Source organism: Pyrgilauda ruficollis, unplaced genomic scaffold (assembly GCF_017590135.1).
Source record: "Pyrgilauda ruficollis isolate IOZ18807 unplaced genomic scaffold, ASM1759013v1 scaffold144, whole genome shotgun sequence".
In the NCBI taxonomy this organism is placed as follows: Eukaryota; Metazoa; Chordata; class Aves; order Passeriformes; family Passeridae; genus Pyrgilauda; species Pyrgilauda ruficollis.
Window position 1 is genome coordinate 723,575 of NW_024512988.1, and position 18,303 is coordinate 741,877.

Sequence of the window (18,303 nt, forward strand, 5' to 3'; positions counted from 1 at the left end):
GGAGAGCCCACCCAGAGAGGCACAGAAAGGGTGGGAAAAGCTGAATATTCCACAGATAAAGCAGTGCAGGAAGAGGTGACAATGGCAGGCTGGGTTATCTGGCCGACACTGAATTTCATTGAGGATAAACACAAATTATTCCTGAATTGTGGATTCCAGAATTTCCCTGAGGGTGAAACACAATTCCTGAACTGTGGATTTTCGGTGCTGGGATGAGCAGGGCAGCATCTCCCTCCTGCTCAGCAGCTCTCACATCCACATTGCCCCTTCCTGCCAGCCCTCAAAGGGAGGCGAGGGCTCACCCGCCGCCTCCCCGGGGCTGCATCTCCTCAGCAGCGCCGTGGGAAGGGGTTGGGGTCTCGGGACAGGCGGGGAGGGGTCGGGACAGGCCCGTGAGGGACCGGGACAGGTCTGTGAGGGACCGGGATGGGTCCGTGAGGGACCGGGACAGGTCAGTGGGGGAGCCAGGACAGGTTCTTGAAAGGGACCGGGACAGGTCCGTGCTGGGACCGGGACAGGTCCGTGCTGGGACAGGGACAGGTCTGTGAAAAGGACCGGGACAGGTCCGTGCTGGGACCGGGACAGGTCCGCGCCCGCCCGGGCCCGGGAAGGGAGGGAATGCCTGGCTCAGGTGCAACAGGAAAGGCGTGATCCTGGAAAGCATCCCCGGCGGGCAGCAGCGGCAGGAGAACGCTCGGGTTTGGAAACTTCTGAGAGGAGAAAACCCCTTTCGCTCTCCCTTTGCAAATCCTCTTCCTCCTCAGCCTGCCCCACGGCGTCCTCTCCCCAGCTCCGCTCCTCCCTCGCTGCCCTGGGAGCAGCCGGCAGCAGCTGAACTCCGGGAGAGGAGCAGGGGCTGGCAGAAGGGATGGGCTGAGCATCCTGCAGCCCTCAGCTGCCTGCCGTGCCCCCTGCTCCTTCCCACTGCCGGCATTTAGTTAATTGTTCTTATTACAATGTGTAGCATCATTTAGTTTAGGCAGCATCTGGCACCTTTCAGGTGAAGAACTGAGCAAGTTCAGAGATCTTGTTCCACAGAACTTCATGTCTTAATAAACATGAAGCCAGGAAGGAGCAGGAGAGGCTGACACCAACAGGTGACTAAGGGGCTTAGTCTCAGCTTTGGTGGAGTATTTTGGAATTGAAATGGGTTTTTGGGGAGGAATATTGTTAGAAGCAGAGAAAGAATAGAGCCCTGGGTATCTGATATTTACCCATCCTGAGTGGATGATGGCCCTGGGTGCTGCCGTGCTCTGCTGTGGGGACAAAAGTGTAAAATCCCTGGTTTAGGTGAAAGTACTGAGCCAGACATGGGCTGAGGGGTGCAGCACACAGGGTGTGATGGATGGGATGAGCTGTAATGATTGTGAAGCTGAGGGAATAAAACCCTCAAGCTGTGATCCAGAGCCCACAAAGATCCCTGAGGAACTCACCAAGCATCTCCTGCTCCTTCAGCAGGTGCCAGCTGATTTCCTGGGGTCAGGGACGAGCTGTGGCACCTCACTGCATCCCAGCATCATTCCCAGGGGTTGTCCTTCAACAGAGAACCATGGAATGTTCCAGACACCTGTCATTCCTAAAAGAGTGATGGAGCTGAACCATCAGCTCTCCTGAGCACTGCCAGAGCACGGCGAGATGTGTTCACCTGCTCGTGCCCTGACACCTGGACAAATGAAACCCATGGGAATGGGAATTAACAGAATCAAAGCCCTGAGAAGCTTTCCTTTGGCATCAGCAAATATCTGAGGGAGGACAGGGAGCAGCCAGAGATCTTTCCTTTGAAAGGGAATCACCAAACATCACCCAGCCTGACACTTGTGCCACAGGGAAATGCTGGTGCTGTCCCCCAGCTGGGATTTAGGGCACGCACTGGGTACCAGCAACACCAAAATGGGAGAGAACACACCAGAGCTCTAAATAATGCACAGCTTTGGGGACAAACTGCAGGGATTTAGCAGCACCAAGGTCTGAGTTTGGTGTTTTCTGGCGTGCCCAGAAGGATGCATCAGCCCTGGCATGGTGGAGTGACAGCATCTGCTGTAGGAGGACACCACAGAGAATTCAGAAAGTTTCACCAGCAAGAATCTTATAATTCCTCAGAATTTTGACAAACAGACTCAGCACAGTTTCAAGTTGGGTTTATTTATGGTCATCACAACCGATTTCCACAAAACTCACTACTGAGTGTCAGTAAATTGCTCAATACACTCAAAAACCTTTTTCTATTCAGCAACCACATATCTTGCACAGAAACTTTTTTACTGATAAGGCAAAAAATATCATCTCAAAAGGAAACACAGATTTCTAAGGCCTGACATACCTGCTACTACCTATTCTTGGAAGCATTTCCCACATTGTACTTCTCATTTCTGCCAGATCCATCAGTGGCAGCAGCCCTGAGACCAAGCCCAAGTTTATGCAACATCAGCTGCACCAGAGTCCTCCCAGCCAGCTCTCAGCACTCATTCCCCTCATTCCCTAGGCAAAATATCTGTCATTTAAACAAGAATTTTATGACATGATCACAGCTTATGTCTGCCAGCAAGAGAAACCCTTGTGGGTTTTCCCTGGGAGCATCCTTTGGTAGCAGCGAGGGCGATGCTGATTTAATTAATCTCGTTATTTCGGTCTTAATGAAGACTCTGCTGATGTCCCTGGCTGGCAAAGCTCTCCATGTTTGCCTGAATGCAGCTGGAACCACTGGGGAGCTGCACTGATACAATGATTTATTGTCCCACTCATCTCTGCAAAGCCCCTGCAGCTCCCCAGCCCCAGCCCGTGGGTAATTAACACCGCCCGCTAACGAGATTTCTCCATCCAGTCCAGGAGGATGTCCAGCTCCCCCAGGGATTTCATGGCTGCAGATGTGACATTCAGCTGAAATGATATTTAAAGGAATGAGCTGTAAGCAGGCACCATCAGCAGCCCAACATAAAGAGAATTTAAATATCTGTGTTAATAATAATATCCAGAATAATACAAATAATAATAATAATAATAATAATATGTGAGACCAGACTCAGTCACCAACTCACCCCTTCATAGTTTGCAAGTATTTGCTTGAATTTCTCCGTGGATTCCTCCCCACACAGGCAATTGTTCTGCTCACGCTGAGAAAAACAAAATTAATTCATTAGTCTGGGTAGTTCATTTTTTAAAATAAGATTTCAGTTTCTGATTTTGCTGGGCATCATAGACTGAGACACTGTGGAACTGTAGGAAAGGCTGCAGGTCCCTAAATCAGGCTTTAGCCCACTTGACAGACACGAGGACAGGATAAATTTTGGCCTTTGGGACCAACAGTGGAGTTTGCTGGTGAGTGGGGAAATACAAAAATCTCCCAGTGGACAGAACACTCTTCACACCACACACTTCGTATTCTCATTAAAAACCATTTATACAAACAGAGACTTTGCAGCTTTATTAATCTCCCAGGTTAGTTTATAGATTAAATATTAAAAGATGCACATTGGAGCAGAAGCCAGGACTTACACACTGCCCGAGCTTCCTCCTCGTGCTGAGGAAGGAGTTGGCAATGCTGCTGATTTTCCTGTTCACAAACGAGTCCTCAGTCCTGCAGTGCTTGAAAACTTTGTCCACATAGAAGGTGAAGAGCTGATAAGTGATGCAGCATCTGTCTGAAGACTTAGAAAATTAATTTAATGACTAAAAGTTCTTCCAAAGGGGTGTAACCTGCAGTCGCTCTCTGGGATAAAGCAACTCTGACAGGAAACTCGTGGTAGCTGAGCACAGCAGGACAGTTTGACTCAGAGAAAGCTTCTTCAGTGGCGCTCGATTGAAGCTGATAAAATAGATGGGAAATCATTTTAGGCTGATTTTCCAGGAGATCCATCCTCAGCAAGTCTCACAAAATGAAACCAGCTGATTTTGTATCAGAGGCTGAGACCCGGACAGTGGCTCCTGCCCGGGGCTTTGGGGTGTGAGAAAGCTGAAAATCACTGATTTGTGATGGATTGCACTTCCCAAGGTCACATTCACCTGCTTTTGGATCCTGTAAGGGCTCCCCAGCCAGGGCCACCTACCTTAACCTTGTGGAGGGAGTGAGGGTGGGACAGGATGCTCAGGGTCCGGATGGGGTCTCTGGATTGCTGCGGAGAGAACGGAGATGGGCACGGAGCTGCTGGCTCCAGAGGGGCTCCAGGAGCTGCCAGGAGCTCCCCCAGCCCCCCAAGAGCCTGGGAAATACTCACAATATTGGCTTTAATTGCCGTGAAGCCAGCCCTGATCTCTGTCATGCTCATGGAAACCCTGCAGGCTCCAAAGTGGAAGATTTTGTCCCCAGCTGTCGGCATCAAATTCATCCAGCAGGACACGGAGAAGAAGCAGAGGAACAGGGGGGATCCCCTCATGTCAACTGCCTGGCAGACCTGCCCAAGGAAGAGAATATTCCTCCTTATTTTTCTAGATAACACAACAGTGATCCATATGAAAAGACACACATTTTATTTCAAACTTGTACACCTGTATGAAAACCCCCATACTCATCTCCCCATACTATATCTTACTCATTTCTTTTTGCTCCCCATGAGCAAGAGAAAAAAAAATCTAATATTTAACTGAAGAGCTCAAAAAGGAAAGGGAAAATGAATAAAATATCAATTAAAAATGTATCTAAATAAACATTAGACTGTAATAACTAATAACATTAGTTATTCTGAAAAGATTTTTTCAGAAAAATAAATACAGTGAAATTAAATTTTTAAGTCTAATGACACAGAAGCAACAGGAGGTAACTGACTGAAAGTAACAGATCCCAAAGTCTGATCCCAAAAGAAACCAGTTTCCCTCTGGAACAGCATAAGTCAAACACAAGTTTTGTTAGCACTGAAAATTAAGGTTTTTAATGAAAAAAAATATTTCAGAGATAGGAACACAAGGAAATTCCCAAAAGGACATAGAGCAAAAGGATAAATTCAGTTTCTTACCTTGCTCTTTGGTGTGGGCTCACCTCTCTCACTGACATCTGGCCTGGAGAGCTCCAAAGGAGGCGTTTTTATCCCGGTACCAGGAGGAAATAACTCTTGGATTAACTTTTGGGATTTTTCTTGCTTTTCCCAGCACGTATTTCCCTTTGTAATTTGCTGAATTAATGAGCTCGTGCAAGGGACCAGCTCTCTCTCCCACAGGTGTTTCCCTCACCTGCAGAGGCGGGAACTCTGGCATCACTGCGTGGGTTTTCTTTTGGGAAGAGGGATGTGAAATCCCAAAATTAGGGACCATCCTTGGGGGTCATATCCCTAAAATGCCCCAACATGGAGCAATGCTGGCAATCCCCTCCTGGAGAGGGGCAATTCCCAGCTCCCCTCAGCTGGGATGTGGGAATGTGGGAAGCTCAGGGGCATCACCCTGGGATGTGGGAAGCTCAGGAGCATCACCCCACACAGGATGCCAGTGGTCCCAACACTCCAGGACTTCTGGCAGTGGACCTGGTGAAACTGGTGAAACTCAAGTCCAGGGTTTTCTCCACCATTGTCCAGGCACAAGTGGCCTTCCTCTGCCACTTTCAGGGAATCCTGGTCCCAGATTCAAGGAATCCTACTACCAGGCTCAGGGAATGCTGTCCCCAATCTCCTCAGCTCCTGGACACTTCTCCATCCTGTGTCCGTGGTGTTGGAGATGCACAGAAACACAAGGTCAGGGGTTTTGGAGGACACAGTTCCCACCCTGCTGGCAGAAGTGGTTTCCAGAGTCAGAGGGGATTTGGGTGATCAGTCTAAATCTGTCACCCTGCAGGACAGAAATGCCACTGACACCTTCCCAAGCCCCCCAGCCCTGTGGCACAGTGACATCCGTGATCATCTCACCATGAGCTTTCCCTGCTGAGCAAAAGGAGCAGACATTCTCCTCCCAGCATTTCAGCCCCAGGCTGTCCCCAGGGGACCCCAGGGTTTGTCAGCTGGGGCACGTTGTCACATGGATGTGGCAGTGCTGCTGCAGACCCTGGGCTCCTGTGCTGTTGGCTCCGAGGTTGCTTTGGACATTCCTGCAGCCCCTTTGGAGAGAGCTCCATTCAGTCTGCAAACAAAAATGTGCAGCTAAATAAACTCCCTGCAGTTTCTGGGACCAGGAGGGATGGTCAGCTGGACTTGGAGGGCACTGGGGTGGCAAAGTCACCCCTCCAATGCCAGAGGCAGCCTCTGGAGCAGGCTCCTGCTGGGAGCAGCAGCCCCAGCATGTCCCTGTCGCAGTGCAGGTCTGTGGGCTGGGGCTGTCCTGCACAGATCTGCTGGGTGACTAATTAATTTATTGATCACCAAGCTCAGATCTGTCACTAGGCAAATGGATTTTCTGCCCAGGCTAGTCAGGCTATTGCACACAGGTTGCTGGAAGTGCCCCAGATGTGCCCACCGTGCCTCCCTCACCCGCTGGAAATCAGCCAGAGGGCAGGGCCCAGGCTGCAGCAGGTTGGATTTGCCCTGGCTGAGGTGTTGGAGGGATCTGGGCTGTTAATCCTCCCCCAAATCCCTGCTGCTGCCTGGAATTGCAGCAAAAGTTTTTCTGGAAGCAGAGGAAGTGGCAGCATTCCCGGGAGCCCGGTGCACACCCAGCCCGGGTGAGGAAACAATGGAAGAGGCAGTGAGTTCTTACTTCATTATGTAAATGGAAGATGACATGAAAGGATTTCTTTCTTTCGGTTTTTTTTCCTTTTGGTAACTGAACTGCCGCCCAGGATGGGTCAGCCAAGTGCCAGAAGGCAAGGAGGAGACGTGGCTGTGGGGGAGGTGGAGGAGAGATGCTGGGCTGACACAGGAACAGCAGGGAAACGTTGGATTTTTGGGGTCCAGGGCCTAGTACAGGTCTCTGCATGTGTCCCTCAGCCTCCCTATTCTGTCATCGACCTTCTGCAAAGCAAAAGAAACAGCAGGACCCTCAGCACAAGGGCAAGAAGGAGGAAAACCCCACCGGGGTGGGGAACAACCCAGAGAGATTTTCATTTTGGGGTTTTACTGGGTGTGAAGTGGTGGTGGTGGAGCACCCCAAGTGCTGGACGTGGGGGATGTCCAAAAGCCTCTCGTTTCAGAGCAGAGGGGGTGGAATCTGGGAATTCAGCAGGGTTCCCAGAATGGTTTGAGTTGGGAGGGACCTCACAGACCATCTCGTGTTCCACGGCAGGGACACCTCCCACTGTCCCAGGCTGCTCCAAGCCTGTCCAGCCTGGCCTTGGACACTTCCAGGGATGCAGGGGCAGCCACAGCTGCTCTGGGCACCTGTGCCAGGGCCTGCCCACCCTCACTCCTCAAATTTGGGCAGAATTTCTTCCCAAAATCCCATCCATAGCTTCCCTCTGGCAGTTTGAAGCCATCAGCACAAGTTGGACCAAACCCAGATGGAAGCAGATCCCCACAGTGTGGCTCTCCCCACGCTGTCATCAACCCACCAGCTCCAGCAGCATGAAAACACCCTCAATAAAACAGCAAATCATCCCTTTTTCTCTGGGAAGAGGGAAAGAAAGAACAGGGATTTCTGAAACTCAGCGCTGTGACGCTGCAGATGAGCTCAGTAAAATGGGAAGGGATCCCCACAGGCACTCTGGGCATGGTTAATTAAACCTTTGGGGCACTGCAGGGCTGGGAATGGGGCAGGGAAGGCACTCCTCTCCCCAGGAACACTTCCAGCTAACAGGGGAGGGCTCCTCCCTCGGGATTTTATGGCAGGCACGTTGTGACAGGGCACTCCAAGGGTAGTGATGGCCCAACTAACAAGCAAAGGCAGCAGAGAGGGTTGTGAGCCAGCTGCCCTGGTGCTCAGGAATTAAAACTCAGCCCTGGGTGTCATTAACTCATCTGAGAAATCATTTATGCAAAGCCCATGGCAAGCAGCACATCCCACATCACACAGGCACAGAGGGGGATGAGCTGGGATCAGAGGGAATATCCCCAGAGCAGGTGGAAAATAATGCTGAATTAATCCCCAAACATCAGGGGTTGATGTCCAAAAAGGATACAGAGGAGTCCTTTCACTTTATTTGCACAAAGGGAGAGGCCATGAGGCATTCCCCTGGGGTCTCTGCAATTTTTTGAGGATGCAGCCTCCTTTTTATCCCAATTTCCCAACCATATTTTCCTCTCTCTTTCCCCATTGCCTGAGTTACTTGAGAGGTTCAGACTTCCCAAAACACCTGATACCAGAGATTCCCCTCTAATGTACAACTCTCCCTTTTAATTTTTAATTCTTACAGAATTTAGGGTTTTTCCCCATTGTTTCTTTCATCTTTCAATGTCCAGTTTCATTTCTCAGCAAACTTAAAGTTAATTTGTAAAAGCAAATATCTTTTTCCATTCATCAATCAGCGGAATCCTTCCCACTGTTTATCACTCAGTGCTGGTTTTATCTACCAGCAGACCCACAGAGCAGGGACAATGCCCAGCCCTGCCCAGCGCTGCTGTCACCGTCACTGCCGTGGTGACAAAACATCTCCAGGGTGGCAGAAAGCACCAGGCTGCTGCAGACACAGGGCTTGGGGCAGTGACTAACACAGGACACGGTCCTGGAGAGCCCTGGAGCGTGACAAGGACCAGACTCAGAGGGGACAAGTCACTGACTCACCCCTGGCTGGTTGAATTGGGAAACTCAGCCCTGCTCCATCCCCTGTGCACTGGGAGTTACTGGGAATCATCCCACTGACGTTACTGGGAGTTACTGCACTCCTCACCCAGCTTAATTAATTCCCAATAATTCATTTCAAACCATTTCATCCTAAAAAAAAAAAAAAATCCTTCAAGAAATTGTCATTGAGCTGTTCTGATCCGAAGGCGCCCCGCTCTCAAGGGCTGGTCCCAGATCAGTTTAACATCAGGTTTCCAGTAAAGTGTCTGGGGGTGATAAGGCAGTTTCAATAGTGCCTTTCAAGGCGCTTTTTGTGCTCTAAGAAGTTCTGATAACACTCAACAGCCCAGCTTTGGTTTGACATTCTTTGTCATCGCTCCTATTTCACAGCAGCTTTAGGTAAACCATCATTTCAGATATGAGCCTGATAATGGTTTTTCTCAGGTCCCCAGCGCCAGAGAACGTGAGAGAAATGCTCCCAGAAATTTTCATAAAGGAAGAATTGAGCCTTAATAACAACATCCAGCAACAATATCTGGGCTTAGGAGCCCTTCCTGATCTCCTTCAGGAAAAGAGCTGCAAAAACCAACCCACAAAAATGATTCTGGAGTGTTACACCTTCCATGATAATGCTGTAGCTCACCAAAACCCCTGTCAAATTTTGTTTTCAGCAGCAGAAGAAAATGTTTCTCTGTGGTTTTTCTGTACTGGAGTAATTTCTTTGACACCTGAAGTGATGTAATTTGTGAGCCAGCCCTTCCCTCTGCGTAGCTGGGCGTCAATGGAAAGGTGAATCAGTTCTCAGCTCCTTAAAAATCAATATTTAATTGTCAAGTAATCCCTGTCCCTCCAATCCAAAGCCAAACCCTCGTTTGAAGGAGTGCTAATGTGGCACTGTCCTCCTGAGCCAGGCAGCACCCTGCAGGTGCCACCCCGATGTCACTCTTTCCATGAGCCTGGCATCTCTGTCATGGAATCACCCTCAGCCAGCCCTGATGATCAGCTCTTCCCTCTCTTAATTAGTGCAGCTCGTTATGGGCAGAAAGCCTGGCCAGGGCCAGCTCCAGCCCTGCCCTTGCCCAGCCCCAGCTCTGCAGTGCTGCTGACAGAAGTAAAAAAAAAAAAAAAAATTGTTTTTCTCGGTAAACTCGACAAATGAGTCAGAAAACACTGAGTGAGGAGGTGCTGCCAGAGAGGCACATCGTGTTCCCTCTCCTCAGTCACGTTTTGAGCCACAATCCCCTGAATAATTCTGAAAATCAAACACTGGTGCTGCCTCGTAGGGAGCAACAGGCTGAGCGTGGCTCAGGGAAACGCGGATTTATTCAGCCGAGCTCCAAGAGACATCCAGAGCAAAGGCTCAGCTGCTTTCCAGGGTTCTTCCCGAGAGCTGCACAGTGCCCGGGGCTCTCAGCAGCTTTAGGATGGGCAGAGCAGCTCCTTTCCCAGCTCTGGGGGCTCAGGGACCTTTGGAGAGCCTGGGACAGTGTCCCTCACCCCAAAATAATGTCCCTCATCCAAAACAATGTCCCTGACCCCAAAACTATGTCTCTCATCCAAGACAATGTCCTTCTTTTAGGTCAATGCCCCTCATCCCAAAACAATATCCCTCATCCAGAACAATGTCCCTCACCCCAAGACAATGTCCCTCATCCCAAAACTATATCCCTCATTCAAGACAATGTCCCTCATCCAGGACAATGTCCCTCACCCCAAAACAATGTCCCTCATCCAAGACAATGTCCTTTTAGGTCAATGCCCCTCATCCCAAAACAGTATCCCTCATCCAAGAAAATGTCCTCATCCAGGACAATGTCCCTCACCCCAAGACAATGTCCCTCACCCCAAAACAATGTCCCTCATCCAAGACTATGTCCCTCATCCAAGACAATGTCCTTCTTTTAGGACAATGCCCCTCATCCCAAAACAATATCCCTCATCCAGAACAATGTCCCTCACCCCAAGACAATGTCCCTCATCCCAAAACAATATCCCTCATCCAGAACAATGTCCCTCACCCCAAGACAATGTCCCTCATCCCAAAACTATATCCCTCATTCAAGACAATGTCCCTCATCCAGGACAATGTCCCTCACCCCAAAACAATGTCCCTCATCCAAGACAATGTCCTTTTAGGTCAATGCCCCTCATCCCAAAACAGTATCCCTCATCCAAGAAAATGTCCTCATCCAGGACAATGTCCCTCACCCCAAAACAATGTCCCTCATCCAAGACTATGTCCCTCATCCAAGACAATGTCCCTCATCCAGGACAATGCCTGTCACCTCAAGACAGTGCCTGAATCCTCCTGATTTAGGGCATCACCCATGGTTGTCCCTCTGGGGCTCTTCCTGCCATCATCAGACACCAACAGCCCAACCCAGGGTGTCCCCAGGTGCAGCAGGAAGGGGACAGTGCCACGTCCCCCAGGGAGCATCACCCCAGTGCTGGGGGTGACCCTGGGCTCCCCCTGTCCTGGCTGGATGTCCTTGGTCAGGTCAGGGACATGTCCCAGCAATGCCACCACCTGTGCCACCTCCTGCCCAGCACAGATGTGACACTCGCCCTGTGACTCACTGATGGCGCTGCTGCTGCTGCTGCTGAGACAAGATTTCACCCTGAAAGCAGAAAGAAATTGCAAAAAAATTTTTAAAAATAAAAGGAAATGTTCTTTTTTTTTTTTTTTTTTTCCCCTGCTCTTCTAAGATTCACCTTTGCGGAAGAGGAAAAGCGTGGTGGAGGATCTCGAGCATCAACAGCTGTTCTGCAGAAAATTCATTTAGTCACCAGGGTGGGGGGTGTGGAAGGTTAGATAATTGTTTCCCCTGCTCTGGCAAAATGTGAACTCATATTTTTGTTATCATAAATGGCATCTTCCCCACAGGGAAATGCGTGTTTCAGGCTTTTAGAGTTAAATAATTCAGCTCAAAAAGCTTTTTTTTTTCCAACTATCCAGCACTTGGGTTTCAGCTGCCACCTCTGTGTCCATGTGAGTCCACCCAAAGTGCCCCTGTGCCCAAAGCCAGGCTGTTCATGCTCTTTGTGATGCCAAGGAGCAGCCCATGGGAGCCCAGCTCACCCCTGCCCAGTTCAGGGACCAACTCAGGGAGAATCAAATTGCCCTTGGGAAATTCTCATCCAAAACTGCAACAGCTCAGGAGTTGCCCAAAAAGGGGAGGGAGTCATCCATCACATTCCAAGAGCAGTACCACCAGCAGCACCAACACCACTGGGACCAGCACTGGGCTCTGGGCCAGGCTCTGCTGGGATTCCCAAACCCACCACTAGCTCTCCTATTCCCCAGACCCACCACTAGCTCTCCTGTTCCCCAGACCCATCACAGCTCTCTTACTCCCCAAACCCATCACCAGCTCTCCTACTTCCCAAACCCATCACTTCTAGTCCCCAAACCCAGCTCTGCTATTCCCCAAACCCATCACCCATCACTCCTATGCCCCAAACCCATCACCTGCTCTCCTGTTCCCCAAACCCATCACCAGCTCTCCTATGCCTCAAACTCATCACTCCTATTCCCCAAACTCATCACCCATCACTCCTATTCCCCAAACTCATCACCCATCACTCCTATTCCCCAAACTCATCACTCCTATTCCCCTCACCCATCACTCCTATTCTCCAAACCCATCACTCCTATTCCCCAAACCCATCACCAGCTCTCCTGTTCCCCAAACCCATCACTCCTCTTCCTCCCATCCTCATTCCTGGAGATCTAAAGCTGCTCTGACAGCAGAAGCCGCGCAGGGCACTTCACAGAAACGCAGAGTCACCCAAGCTGGAGGAGGCTTTTCAGATCACCTAGTCCAACAATCAACCCCATAACCACCCCTAAAGCATATTCCCAAAAGTATCTTTTGGTGGAAAAGCAGGTTTGGCAGCCTGGAGCAGCCAATGGATGTGACGGTGCCCCGCAGCCCCTGGGTTTGCCCCGATGGTGAAATGTGCTGACAGTGCAGGGAATAAATGACACCTAATAAAGGAGAAACTGAGAGCTGGCTGCTATCAGCTCCGTTTTTGAACAATCCAGGGAGCAAATGAATCACTCCAATAGCCAGCCAGGTTCAGCTTTCACCAAAACTGAAAGCTGTGTTTCAGTAAATTCGCTGTTGGCTCTGTACGCAACTGGCTCGCGGCGCCGGGTTTCGGTTTTGGGTTAATATTGCCCCTCTCAATTTCACAACCCCGAGGAGCCAAGGCTGGTTTCGGGATGGATGCACGTGAGCCTGGGGAGTTCTGCTCCAGTTCTGGCCCCAGGGCACAGAGATGGGCAGTCAGGGACAAGCAGGGAAGGCTGGCACATCACAGCCGCTGGGCTCCACCAATTCCTGCCTGATCTGATAAAAAAAAAAAAAACCCAGAAGAATTGGGCACTGTTTGTTTGCTTCTAGGTGTAAATTCCTGGAAAATCATGTTCTGGTGCAAGGTTGATTTTTCCAGAAGCTTCTCCAGTTCCCTTGGGTAGCTCTGCCTGATCCTGGCACGCATGGGGAACAGCAGCTCGGCCTTCTGTCCCCTGACCTCAGAGGACACTGAAATCTCTGGAAATGCAGAGCATTTCCTCCCTGCACAAATCCTTTTGGCCATCAATATAAATCAGGGGCACTGTGAGGATTTTGGCTCTTCATTTGATGTTGTATTTTCAGCAGACACTGCTGGACACTGCTGAGGGGCAGGGATGAAGTTCCCTCCTTTCCCGACAGCAGAGGAAGTTTGCTTCAGATCTTGTTTTTTCTTCTATATTTTTTTTTTTGGTCTTCTTATTTTTAAACAGTGAGAGGGGTTTTCCACCATTCAACTTCATCTTCCACTTCCTAGTTACAGTCCTCAAAAGCCACAGGGAGAGCAATAACCAAACAGAGACATAAATGCCTGATGCTGTTAAGGAAGTAAATCTTCCTCAGGCTTCCTCAGAAAGATAAATCCCAGATAAATTGTTGAAGAAGCTCAAGGAGATTTCAATTGAACTCTGCTGCTTTTATAACTCAACTTCTGCCTCCACAGCAAGGGCTTGGAAAGAAATGATCTTTACAGTCCTTTCCAACCCACAGCACTCTATGATTCCATGATTTTCTTTGGGTCTCCATATTAAGATATCTGTCAGGAGAAGGAGGCTGGATCACCTGTTCCCTCTGAAACCTCCAAAAAGCTCATCTGATGGATCATTTTTTTAAATCAGTAAACCACAGCAAAGCTTTTGGAGCAGAAAGACACAGTGGGACCACATGGAAAATCCCCTGGCAGCTCTGGGGATGCTGCATCCATCATCCCCACCCCAGCCAGGGCTGATCCACACTTTGTGGGGTGACAAAGAAAACCCAGGATTTCCAAACCTTCTCTGCACAAAAACCACCCCAAAACCCCACAGTGGGGGTTGCCAGGCCAGTGGTGGCTGCAGGGCCTGGTGCTGCTGTGGAAAGTGAGTGAAGCTGGCTCTGAAATTCACCCTGGGGCTTCCGAGCAGCAGCTTGGGCTCATCTGATTTCTCAAACCGTGATAAGGAGTTTCTGTCTTATGACCCCTCAGCACTATAAATAGGCTGGGTTTGTGTTATTGGTCAGAGTTTTGGTGATAAATCATGACAAAGTCAATATTCTCCAGAAGATCCACACGCTCCCACCCTCGCCCCCACCCAAGTAATACCAGAACTAGAAAAAAGAAACTCCTCAAAGCAGCACTTGTGCAATGAGCTGCTCAGGGCAGGAGTTGCTCAAAATTGCTTCTGTAGAACACTCAAAAACCAACAAAAAGGGCAGTGCAAGTGATATTTGGGCCAATTGATTATATATTCAGGTTTTGGGGGTTTTTTTTTTGCATACTTTTACACTTTATAGTTATCTGCAAAGAAACTCACCTGAGAAAACCTCACTTGGAGCACACAGTCCCCACTCCTGAGACTCCAGTGCCAGGATCCCGTTGGTTTCTCTAATGACAGTGCTGTGAGCATAATAAAATCCCTGTCAGCAGCTGATTACAGGGGAAATAAAAGAGATAAAAACAGAACAACACCTCTGTTTGCTTTGTGGAGTGGGAAAAGCTGCATGAGGATGCTGGCAGCATCACTGACCTCACCCAGGACTCCTCACACACCTCAGAGAAGGGCTTAAAATGGCAAAACCCATGGAAAATAGGGAATAAAGCACAGCTTGCTCTTCCAGGTTGGCAGAGGGCACCCTGGAATTCCAGGGGGGATATTAAATTTGGATATTATTCAATCTCTGCCTTAGACTGCAACAGAATTGCAAATACTGGGAGGTTTATGTGTGTGATTAAAAAGTGCAAATATTTCTCAGTTAAGTTTATCACCAAAACTGAATCTGCAGAGGGGGGAAAGTCTCCATCACTTGATTCTTTCATGTGGCAATTCCAGACAGTTCCAGCTTAATTTAGATCACGTGGAAGTTCTGGACCTTCTAAGAACTTCTTATGTAACGCTCTCTCTGTGTCACATTATCAGTCACATCAAAGTCCAATGACACCAATTCATGATTAATAACCCATTTCTGGACAAGACAAACCGGTGACATTGGTTAAATTTCCAAAGAGCAATTTGGGATTTACCTGTTGAGGCCGACGTGAGTCACGCCACGAGTTCTGACCAGGTTTCCATATTTGAAATATCCAACGTCATGCCTTGCCAGCAGGAAAAAATCTTGAAAAAAAACACAAAGCAGAGCACTTGGTTCTTCATCAGGAACTGTTAGTCATCAGCACTGGGCTGCTGAGAGAGCAGTGCCATCCCTTCAAACACGGGGTGAAGGAAAGGCCACCAAGTCCCTACTTCCCCCATGAGCGTCACTGGCAGCAGACATCCAGATCTGGAGGGATGAGAAATGGGGAATTTCTGAAAAGGAGAGAAAGAACAACACCACTCTGACAGCCTGGAAATGGAGGGGATACTGCAAGTTACGTCTAGAATAGATCGTGCAGAAAATCACAGAATCACAAATCACTGAGGCTGGAAAAGACCTCTGAGATCATCAGTCCAACCTGTGACTGACCCCTGCCTCGTCACCAGACCAGAGCACTGAATGCCACGTCCAGGCATTCCTTGGACACCTCCAGAGATGGTGAAACCCCTGCAGGGATGGTGAAACCCCTCCAGGGGTCCGACCTGTGACTGACCCCTGCCTTGTCACCAGACCAGAGCACTGAATGCCATGTCCAGGCATTCCTTGGACACCTCCAGAGATGGTGAAACCCCTGCAGGGATGGTGAAACCCCTCCAGGGATGGTGCTACACAATGTCCCTCTGTCCAAAAGCAGTGCAGAGACCAAGAAGGCAAATAAAAGTAAAAATTTGTCACATCAAACCATGCCAAGATAAGAAAAGGCCCTTCAATCATCAGGGTGAGGTGCCACCCTGCTCCAGTGATGGACCCTGAGGATGTCTGACCCCAAACCCTGCCCAGACCATGTCCAGGACCAGCCTTTCCTCACGGCACATTGTAGGAGATTGCGTTTGCCCACGAACCTCTGTTCCAGTGCAGAATCAGCATTTGCTGCCCTGCTCTTTCTGATGAACTCGCCGCTGTCAGAAGCTTGTGGGAGGTGGGGTAGAATCACAGAATCACAGAATCATGAGGTTGGAAGAGACGTCTAAGATCATCAAGTCCAACCTCTGCCCTAGCGCCTCAACTAGGCTATAGCCCCAAGTGCCATGTCCAGCCTTTTTTTAAACACATCCAGAGATGCTGATTCCACCACCTCCCTGGGAAGAGCCTTCCAGTACTAAATATTCTTTGTACCCCATAAAAACACCAGCTCCTAAACCCACAGCTGAGGCTGAGCAGCACTTCCACTGCAGGGGAGAGCCTGGGGCTGCATCCTTCCCCAAAGTGAGTGGGATTAGCTCCAGGATCTGAGGATCCAGGAGTACATAAACCAGCCTCACAACCTCACACATCAGCCCTGATGAAGCCTCAGCAGCCATCCAGGTCTTGGCACTGAAGATTTATTGAGCCCTGGCAGGTTCAAGTTAATGCAAAAGAAGCAAAAACATGTGTGAGATCCCAGGGAAAGGTGGGATTCTTCCTGTGGGAATTGAATTTAAGACTAATTTTGTCCGAGCTTTCAGCCCTTCTCCTCTCGGATGGATTCTGCTGACAGTCAAGAGGAAAAACCCCACAGCTGATTTAGAGCAGGGGAACAAAAATGGGTCACCAAAAACATGACCCAAATCATGGCCATGACTCAGCTGCACTGATGTCCCTGCAATGATCCCCCAGGAGCAGCTTCCCCATCACCTCTGGAAGAGGCAACACCAACAGAAAACAGGAAAACAAATCACAAAATCCTACACTTTCCCTGCCTCAGGCTCTCCAGTTGCTGGTGCTTCATCCCCTTTGCTCTTACACGTGTGCATGCCAACCATTCCTCTCTCCTGCTGCTAAAAATAAAGTGGAAAAACTCTCAGTATGCAGGAACAAACAATACTTTGCATTTTTCCAGCAATAAATTCCCTCTCAGAAGTTCACAAATTCAACTTCAAAGAAGATCAGTGTGATGAAGAAGATGAGAATTTAAGGGATTTGTTCCCTAATGGAGGAAGGCTTCCCTACTGGGAAGAATGAGTTCTTTTAAAATAACATGAGGGATTTCAAAGAAAATCCCCTGATTTCAGAAAAGCCAAATTTATCTCCGCTCTCACTTTCTTGTATGCCAAATTCCTGAATAAATAAGTGAAATCTTTATCCCAAGGAAGCAGGGGGTGTGGGCTAAAATAGATATAGAAAGAGAGGAGAAAAGAGAGGGAAACGGAAAATGGGGAGACGTCACAGGAATTCTCTGTGGCTCCAAAGGGACAATTTTATCACAGCTGGGACAATAAGTCCCAGCTAAGATAGGACATGCTGATGCTTGGATGGGGCTGCTGTCCATTTCTAGGAAACAAAATCAGATTTAAAAGCCTGGAAAATGGATTTTTATGACCTGCTCAGGCACTTTAACACCAGGCATCAAAGTAGTGGCACAAATCCTGATTCTGCCCTGGAGGATCCACGAGGGACCAGAGCAGGGCTGGGATCCTCCCCTGGGATCCACTTGGCATCCAGCTGATATTTGGGAGCACAAACTGAGCTTGCTGAGCAGTGAAAATTCACATTGGCTTCAGCTGACATGTGCATTAACTGGAAAAAAAAAAAACCCAAATAAATTAAAAATGAAGATTTCAGGTGATGATGTGTGTTTGCAGATTAGAAAGCCAAAGGAAGAGACAGAGAATTTGTACAGTTCATGAAAAGCAATTCTGCTGAGTGATGCTCTCTGCAGGTTTGATACTGAGATTTAAAAGTAGCAACACTTTTTTTTTTCCCCTAACAATATAACATTGATCTAAAAATAAAAAATGGAACTGTGAGAATAAATGAACATCACACAGAACTTTGGCTTCTTTGTGTGTCTCTGCAGCTTTCCTCCTCAGCCACAGCTAAATTTACAAGAAACAAGCAATGTAAAAAAAAAAATGCAGAGTCTAAGCACAAAAAAATTGATGGGGTGTGAGGAGAGGACAGGAAACCCAAGTTGACGGGAAACCCAAGTGACATTTGGGCTTAATACTGACTTAAAACCCCAATATTGCTCGTCAGGAAATGGGGAGAGGAAATGGAGTGATGTATAAATTAGGGGCTCCATCAAGGTGAAAGCTGCAGATCTGCTTTGTAGCCTCCTGGGGGATCCAGCCCAGAGGTGCAGCAGAGGGGAGCAGCCCTGCCCCACAGC

The 18,303-nt window shown here is 48.9% G+C and overlaps 1 protein-coding gene across 1 annotated transcript; it reads right to left on the reverse strand.

The window, feature by feature from the left end:
* Positions 1-2,799: 2,799 nt before the first annotated feature.
* On the reverse strand, positions 2,800-4,370 carry LOC121349765 (interleukin-20-like). The gene is made up of 5 exons (XM_041460504.1): positions 4,212-4,370; positions 4,044-4,109; positions 3,493-3,645; positions 3,036-3,110; positions 2,800-2,877 (listed from the first exon to the last, which is right to left on the reverse strand). The coding sequence occupies exons 1-5, from the start codon at positions 4,368-4,370 to the stop codon at positions 2,800-2,802; spliced, it is 531 nt and encodes a 176-aa protein (XP_041316438.1).
* Between the last annotated feature and the right edge of the window lie 13,933 nt (positions 4,371-18,303).

Excerpts from the sequence above, each read along its gene's own strand:
- LOC121349765 (XM_041460504.1), bottom strand. The coding sequence starts at position 4,370 with ATGAGGGGATCCCCCCTGTTCCTCTGCTTCTTCTCCGTGTCCTGCTGG. Across the intron at positions 4,110-4,211 it reads CGGCAATTAAAGCCAATATT|CAATCCAGAGACCCCATCCG; the intron begins GTGAGTATTTCC and ends TTCTCTCCGCAG. Across the intron at positions 3,111-3,492 it reads GGAGGAAGCTCGGGCAGTGT|CGTGAGCAGAACAATTGCCT; the intron begins GTAAGTCCTGGC and ends TGTTTTTCTCAG.